Source organism: Aptenodytes forsteri, unplaced genomic scaffold (genome assembly GCF_000699145.1).
Source record: "Aptenodytes forsteri isolate BGI_AS27 unplaced genomic scaffold, ASM69914v1 Scaffold255, whole genome shotgun sequence".
Classification (NCBI taxonomy): Eukaryota; Metazoa; Chordata; class Aves; order Sphenisciformes; family Spheniscidae; genus Aptenodytes; species Aptenodytes forsteri.
In genome coordinates this window covers 5,788,771-5,797,444 of record NW_008794888.1, presented here as the reverse complement: position 1 = coordinate 5,797,444, position 8,674 = coordinate 5,788,771, and the positions used below count along the sequence as shown (strand labels likewise).

The 8,674-nt window shown below is 39.3% G+C and overlaps 1 protein-coding gene across 2 annotated transcripts in view; it reads left to right on the top strand.

Annotated features, from left to right (window-relative positions):
* Positions 1–2,898: 2,898 nt before the first annotated feature.
* Positions 2,899–8,674, top strand: part of XRCC5 (X-ray repair cross complementing 5) — a 52,060-nt gene continuing 46,284 nt past the window's right edge. For both annotated transcript variants that reach the window (XM_009274968.2, XM_009274967.2), the window contains exons 1-4: positions 2,899–3,010; positions 3,573–3,756; positions 4,963–5,011; positions 6,553–6,675. In XM_009274968.2, coding sequence (XP_009273243.1) covers positions 2,933–3,010; positions 3,573–3,756; positions 4,963–5,011; positions 6,553–6,675 — 434 coding nt within the window. In that variant the 5' untranslated portion in view covers positions 2,899–2,932. The remainder of the gene's footprint in view (positions 3,011–3,572; positions 3,757–4,962; positions 5,012–6,552; positions 6,676–8,674) is intronic.

Sequence of the window (8,674 nt, the reverse complement as noted above, 5' to 3'; positions counted from 1 at the left end):
GTTGTTCGGTAGTGCCTTTCCGGGAGCTGAACACGGCCGGTCCGCTCATGCTCACCTGAGGGAGTTGGCTTTACTGCCCTTAGGCGGCTTGTCTGTACCGCAGTCAGCGTGGGGCGGAGCCGGCCCGGCTGGCCCTCGGTGAGCTGACCCGGTATTTGTAGCAAACGGCACAACAGCCGGGGCTGCAAAACCCGTCTCTAAACACAACAGCCGGGGCTGCAAAACCCGTCTCCGAGTCACCGAGTGACTCCTCCCTGTGCCGACCTCCGAAGTGCTGCTGGTACAAAGCTGTCTAATTCAAAGGGACTAAAGTATTCTTGTCTCGGGGGCAGCTGCAGTTTTGAGCGCAGTGCAGCTACCACAGTAGTAATTGCTGTTGCTCTTGCTAAAATAATAGAAATGGGTTTGCCCTTTTAAAAATGCAGTTTGTTTGTCTGGTACGTTTAAGGCATCCTGTTGGTGAAAGCTGTGTTAAGCTCTGTTCTGATACAGGGCAGTTTAGTATCTGTTAAACACAGGCAAAGTCTGTGCTGAAGGCTAAAGTGCTGCTGTAGCCATATCTCTCTTAGCTTTATTATCACTAGCTTCAGCACTGAGAGGTTAGAGATCAAGGCAGGCTCGTTCTGTTTTCATGCTTATCAGTACTTGAGCAAAGCAGATTGATGTTAGCTCAGGTGTGACAATGTTGTCCTACAATCACACATGCTGAGTATCTTAAAAGCGTAGCTTAGTATACTGCCCCTGAAAATGGCAGTACTGGATGCTCAGAGGTGAGATGCACAGAGGTTAATAACAGATGAAGGGACATATAGAGGAGGATTGCCAAAAGAGAGACCTGCCCTCTTCCTGGAGGATTCCACATACCTGAATAGGCACCAGGCTTGGAGTTTGCTGCCTTCCAGAAGAGCATGTTAGCACTTGACACTTGATCATTTTCTCTCAACCAAAAGAGCAGCTCTTCGCTCCTGCATCTGCTCAGTTTCTTTGCTGTCATCTTGCCAGCTGTGAAGAGCATTTTACCTGGTTTTGACAACAGGATTAATTCAGCTGACAGCCATGGTGTGTCTTGAGGCAGGACAGCAACAAGCAGAGGGTCTGCAGTTACTGAAGCTGGTAGAGTAATTCCTCAGGCTGGCAGGTGAGCAGTAACAAGGCCCTTGTGAGAACCTAGTGCAGCCCCAGTTACTGCCTCTATTTCACTCTAAGCTTTTGCAGACCTAGCTGACTCAGAGGCATTAATTCCTAGCTCCCAGGCAAGCCACCAGTGAAAACAGAGTGAGGAATAAGCTGAGACTGAGTATAACCTGCTGGATGTCTTGTGGAGTTGTGTTGCTAAGTTGTCTTTCTTTCTTCCCCTTGTCCTGTTTTAGGAGGATGCGGGGAGTTAAACCAGTGCTTGTTAAAATGACAGGGGAGGTGCACAATATATTTTGGGAAAAGGAGGAGGATAAGAAAATAGTTTGAGAGCTGCTAATTCAGAGTATTAGACAGCTAATCTGGGCAAATTATTTCTATAAACTTGATATTAAGAAGTATCTATTTGGGTGACAAAAAGAATCAGGTTCTTTTGGTTGATGTTTAAAAAGGTACTTGGAGTTATTTGCATGGTCGTATGCAAAAGAGCTTAGACCAACACCTTTTCTTTCTGTTCATCCCTTTTGTTTTGCAAAAGCAGACTATGCATCTTGTGTCGCTTGATTCTCAATCTTCTGATTTATTGCCCACATCCTTTTGGCAGCTTCACTTCTTAAAGAACTGGATATATTTTGTATTTGAAAACAAGCTGACTGGTTCCAAACTAGGTAATACCTAACTTTCCTGTGTTCTGGCAAACAATAATTTTTTGTACACAGTGTAATTGAAGCTACTGGCTATCCACCAGACAAGGTTTTGATGTGTACTTAAAAAAACCTTGGTTTAATCGGTGACAATAAATTTGAGCTGGCCTTTTTTCAGTGTCCTTGGAGATGCAGGACATATTTTTGCGGTATTGGTCTTGTACCTTCGTTCAGCTGGATGATAAAATTACTTAGGTTAATCAAGCTAAGTAGAGTCTGTGGAAGAACTTTAGAGGAACTTAGCAAAACCAGTTGAATGAGCAACACATTGCAGGTAATATTCATTATTAATAAATGTTGAACAAGAGAAATCACGAGATGCAATTTTATTTTATTCATATGCTAGTTTATAAATCAATTAAGGGGAAGACTTGGGCACTTATATATAGATTGGTTAAAGCAATGATCAGAAATGCAAACACATATGCTAGCTTGTGGGATTTAAGCCCCTAAGTTGAAATCGGAATTCATCCTTCTGAGGCTTTAAGAGCATAGCTGTGCGCTGCAGGCACCGGTGATCACTGCAGAGACACCTCCAGTAGCAACAAATGTTCTGGCTCTCCCTGGAAGCCATAGGACTGCAGTCATTCTTATGTTCTTGGGTTAGACCAAACAGTGGTCTACAGCTATTACGAGCTACTGCGAGGGGTGGATGTTGCTGTAGAGTTTAGGCCACAAGCTTCTATATCTACCTTGTGTTGTGCAGATATGGTGTATTGTGTTGTGCTGGTAATTGTCAACTGAAATCTCTCTGGTTTATTTCCTAGTGGGCCTTTAGTTCCCTGATATGTTCACGGGGTTGAACAGAAATTGCCCCTCTTAACATATTATTGTGTAACGTAGGATTTTTTGTATTTTCCACTGAGATGCCTGGAACATGGTACAGGATTAAATGATTCTCAGTTCAGTGAGAATAACAGTTACTGTAAAAGAAACCAATAGTGACGTAGTTTGATTTTTAGGTTTTGTATGTTCAAGAATCTGAACTAACCCTTTTAAGTAATTATGCTTATATTGGCCCTTTTACGTTCTTATTAAGTATTGTCGTTCCTGTCTAGGCGGCCATAGTGCTGTGCCTGGATGTGGGCTTTACAATGAGCAATTCTGCCTCTGGTGAGGAGTCTTCACTTGAACAAGCCAAGAAGGTTATGACAAAGTTTGTGCAGCGACAGGTATGTGTGACTTTCCATGTGATTAAAAACTGTTAAAAAGGGAGAGGAAGCAATGACATCTGTGAAATATTTTCCTCATTTACTAATAATTGAAATAAATGAGAAATGAGTAAGAATTAGTCCATTTTTATGCAGAAGTAACAGTGCTCTTTGTTTCAGCTGTACTTTTGTAGAGATATGGCAGTTGGATTGGTCACTCCTTTTCTTTAGGGCAGTAGAAACTTTTAGGGGAAAAAAGTACTCTTCTCTTTCTCTAAAATGTTTCAACCTTCTTAAGATTTACCATACTGAAGACTCATTTCAAGGACTAAGTCAGCCAATTTTACTTGTTTTATGCCAGATATCCTCATGTCAGTCTGCTAGTTTAATTATATCTAAATGAGTGAACTCTCTGTAAGATTGCAGAGGTAAGGTAGGATAGGACTGAAAAAGTAAGAAAAAGTAAATCCATTGTGCTTGATGTTGTTTCAAGATTAGTTCAGCGTGCTCAAGTCTACCTAACATAGTTGTGTACGAATCTACCTGTGTTTTTATACCTGTTTTGTATTTTCTCTGTTTCCAGGTTTTTGCTGAGAGTAAAGATGAAGTTGCTGTAGTTTTGTTTGGCACAGATGGTACTAGGAATGACCTCGCCCGTGGGGATCAATACCAAAACATTACTGTACATAGGTCACTAATGCTACCAGATTTTGATCTGCTGGAAGATATTCAAGATGTTATTAAACCAGACTCTGAACAAGCAGACTGTATCCTTTCGTTGTAGAGCTCTTCTTGAACTGATTCAGCTACATAGGAGACAGGAAGTTAGTGTTGTGAAATGGGCTCAGATTTGCCTCCGAAGTTTTAACTATTGTCAGAGTTCAGCTAATTTGTGGTTGTAAGTTTGTTTAAAAGCAGATTAGCTGCTTTTTGACATTCTTTTAGGCTAGCAGATGGTGTCTTGGCCTTAGGGAATCGTTACTTTTATGAAGTGCTCTGTTAATTAAAGATAACAAAGATAGCAATAATATAATTTTAGGCCTCAAATAAGGCATGTCTTTTTAAAAATAGTGTTGCAGAACTTGGTTTATGCTTTTTCATCAAATAAAAATATTATTTACGAAATATGTCAGCAGAAGTACCAGAAGCCAGACAAAACAGAATAGAGGTGTATCAGATTGATTTCTGTATGAAGTATTTCTAACACTACCAAATGTCACTTGCTGGTTTGAATGTTGTTCATGTTTGAATGTGTTCTGTTGTTAGCTGCATAAAGTGAAGAGTTTTAAAACAAGGCGATCTCTATAGTGTCCCATTGTGTGTTTCATTTACATACTGTTCTAACTTCCCGTGTTGTCTTCCCTCTTTCTGGCCATAAAATGATTGTAGTGAGGTCTGTTCAGACTGTCAGAGCTGTTTCAGGGAAGCGTGCAGCCAGTCAGCTGTATCTTAGCAGAAGCAGTCATGTTCCTTCTTCAATCGGTGGGCAGGTTTGTGCACAGTGATAAAAATATGTTCCCAATGAAAATTGTGGTGAGGAAGAAACTATCAAGAGATTGCCAGATGCAGATGTTTTGGAGGACAACTTGCTCGAGAAAATAGTATCATGTATTGAAAGTACAAGTAAATTGTGTTTGTGGATTCAAAGTAATGTTGTAAAGATTAGATTGCTCTTTCATTGGACTTGAGCCTCCTCATTGACAGTTAAAAGATTGGGCCCTGAAGCAGTCTTTTTACTGTTCCATCAGATAAATGGGGAAGAGACAAGATTACAAAACAGACAAGTTATATAGGAACTTCTTGCACAGTAGATATTTGAAGAGTACTTGTCTCAGAAAATTGTTTGCTTGTTAACTAAAATGCATGTTTGTTAGTGTTTGGGAGGGGGTGAAAACAGAAGATTGTTTCATAGGAGAAACACCTCTGTGACATGATTCATGTTCTAGATGAGATTTTTTCTTAAATTCGCTTAGTTCTGGATGCAATTATTGTGTGTATGGACTTGCTTCAGAAGGAAACAATGTGAGTATGTAAGCCAAAGCCTTTTACAGAATTCTGACCTTGCACTTTGGAGCTGACCTGATTTATTGTCAGTATTACATTGCCAGTATTGTGTAAATATGGAAAATGCTTTTAAAAAAAAACAACACCAAAACCAAACCAAAACAAACAACACAGTACAGGAGTCTGTCCCTGAAGAATCCCCAGGAGACATCTAGCTTCTCCAGACAATCTAAGAGCTTTCTGATGCAACTGGGAACTTTGCAGTAGGTTTATGAGAATATTAATGCCATTATACAAGGCACAAAGACTTCACTTAGTGTCACATTTCTTGTGATCTGTTTTCAAAAAGCATTAATTCAGATGCTAAAATGCATAGAAAAGGGCTACCATATCTTACAAAGAAAAAAAAGAAAGCAAAACTAGAAAGGTGAGTTTGTTCAGCCTAGCTACTTAAAGGCTGTTGGAGATAAGGTGGCTGTTTGTAAATATGCAGGGTGAGGGAGATAAATGTACAGTAGGAAAAAACACTGTTTAAGCTGAAAGAAAATGTTGGCACAAGTGTTACAAAGTTGTCAATGGATGGACAACTGGAAATGTGGCTGTTTCTGACACTCAGTGGACTGATGGTCCAGGGAAAGGAAGATAGGCTTACTTCCTCTCAAAACAGAGATTGAACATGTTGTTAAAAAGATTGTATGATTTAATTGTGGATGCAGAAGACTAGACTTAGTGATGCAATTTGTATTTTTATGATTAAAGTCTAATCGGCATGGAGAACTGTATCAATTTAATGGTTAAAACTGAGTTGTGAATTAAAATCACTGTATTTATGGCAGTATAATCATGAATACCTACGGAGCAACTGCTTTTGTTATCTTGTGGGTAAGTTGCATGTATGCACCAGATCCTTTGATATGGAATTTACCTTCAGTTGAGAAAATACTATTGGGTAAAAATTCAAGAAAATCACCCTTATGCTTGAATATCCGGATAAAAATTATATCAGTTTAACTGAATTCTGTTCTGTAGCTGGCAGAACTTTCTGATGTTTATTGTTACTACTTCTTGGCGTATTAAGTAGGCTTTAAAGTCCATCTTATCCAATGAATCTACTGAATTAGCTTACTGAAATGGAACCCCCGCCAGCAACAGTAATTTAAAATACATTTTCCATTTTCACAAGGACAGGCTTACAGCTGCAAAGGAAATATCCAGTATAATCAATAAACAACCTAATGTATTTTATTAGCATTTTATCTACATTGGTGAAAATTGGCAGAATTCCATTCATTTAGATGTAGTTAGTGATTTATACAGTCACAGGGCTAGAGTCCTCAATTTTAGGGGGTGGGAGTGAGTAGGGGGAATCATATAAAGATAAAAACTTACCATAAATAATATAAGCAATGGTAGAACAAGTTCTACCAAGTAGGTTTGTTTTTTTGTTTTTTTTTTACAAGTATATCACTTTGCAAAATTGAAGCTTTACCAAGGAAAGAATTAGAAAAAGGCCTTCTAGATATTTCCAATATATGTAAATGTTCTTTTTGTATTTTAAGAGGAAAGAGATATGAGAAGAGACACATTGAACTGTTTACAGACCTTAGTAGTCCTGTCAGTGAGGATCAGCTGGAAATTATCATTGCGAACTTGAAGAAAACAGGAATTTCACTTCAGTTTTTGTAAGTATAGAAGTTGCTGTTATACACTATGCCATTTTTTAAAGGGAAATTATTATTCTTTCTTAATAACAATCTTAAATGAGCTGGTGATCTGTTGGTGTATTTTTTATATAGAGGTATACCAGTATGTGATATTAGTGTTATAAGTACTTACATGAATTACACATGCCATGAATTCCAGTTATGAACCAAGTCCCCTTGATTAAGTGATGTGCAAATACGTGTTAAGATAATGGCTTCTTCTCCAGTTAAGCTTATAGCTTAGAGCCAAAGTCTGAAACGGGAGACAAAAGATCTATATAAGCAGAGAAGTGGGAAACAGTAAGCCAGAAATAGCCTCAGAAGCAGTGGTTTTGTCACAGCAAGAGCCGAGATCCTTTTAGGTAAGGGAGTTACTGGGAAGAAATAACGAGGTATTGTTGCAGATGTTTATAGCCTGATTCTGGTGTCAGTAGAAAAGCAAGTCTGAAGAGAAGGGTTATATTCACAGTGATGGACTTGGAAAATGGAAGCGGAAAATGGAAGCAATGTCTTACACATTATGAGAGGAATCCCTTGGCTGTCTTGGTATATGTTTAGGCATTGATCTGAAGAATCAATGCTGGTGCTGAGATCTGTATCAGTTGTTGCACATGATGGTAACACAGGAAGCTATAGGCCTTCTAGTAGGATATTTAAAAGCAAAACTTTGTGTGAATGTTAATGTTTGCTGTTTATAACAAATGATTTCACAGGAGAAAGTTAAAGCCGCAGTTTTACTTCTGACCATTTTAATATTTACTCTCACTTAGATCCAGCATTCTGTAAGGAGCAATGTTGTGAACTTTATAAATTCATTAAAGCCATTTGCGGATCCACCTGCAACATAAGAGAGGGGTTAGGTAGGAAAGCGTGACTGAAAATCATGGGCTGATCCTCCACAGAAAAATTCTTTTTTTGCCTGTGCTTGGGAGAGACTGAATGTAAAAATGTCAGACTGCTCTCAGGTTCTGTCTACACAGCAAAAGAAGGAACGCTCACAACATGCCTTGACATGCCCCTTCTAGGTTATTTGAGCTATTGTTGGCATCGGAGGCAGCGGAGATACAGTACCATGAACCTGAGTACATGCTGCCAGCCAGCGTTACATCTTTCAGAGACCTTGTATTTAGCCCCTGCTACCTTGTCTCCGTATCTGTGTTTGCTATGCAGGCTAGTGCAGATGCTACCGCCACAAGTTAATGTTGCAGTTTTATTCTGTGAGATTTCTGATACATCTTTACATTTTCTTTGTCTGTAATGTTGCAAAGGAAAAGCCCCATGGCTAATAGAAGCACTAGGGAAATGTTGCTGTTAGAGCATCAACTGCAGATTTACACCCTGTCTCCCAGCCACACGAGCAAATGATGCTTTGAGAAATACATGTACAAATGTAAAATACTCAGGGTACTGGTTTAAAAATAATTTCTTGCTAAACCTTGTCCTTTTGTTATAACCCATGCTTCCATCTCTTATGCCCTGTTTATTGATTAGGTTGTAACTTGTGGGTTGGAGTAGCCGCAGTGCCTGTCAATGGGGGTTTGAGTAGCTGCAGTGCCTGTCAACAGGGGTTGATCTCTGGATGGTATTCTTAAATGATTGTTTAACCGTAAACAAGACCTGAACCACATTCAGGAGACATAGCAATAGGACCATGCTGGTTTGAACATCCCAAGGATATTCAAAATTCTCAAGAACTGTTCTAACTAGCCTGAAGGAGAAAGGGAAGGTGAAGAAGCAGGGGAAAGTGTCCCCTCCTGTCTCCCCCATAGATTGGTTCCCTGAAGAGGAAAGGTAAAAGATATAATTTTTAATAGTTTCCGAAAAGTGGCTCCTGAGGAATGGAGAAGACATCAATGCTAAGTACAAATACCAGATTAGTCTCATGACCAATAATATTATCATATCATAAACCAGTAGTGTTACACAGTGCAGCAAAATGATATCCTTGATCCAGCTCCCAGAGGTGATAGACAGCACA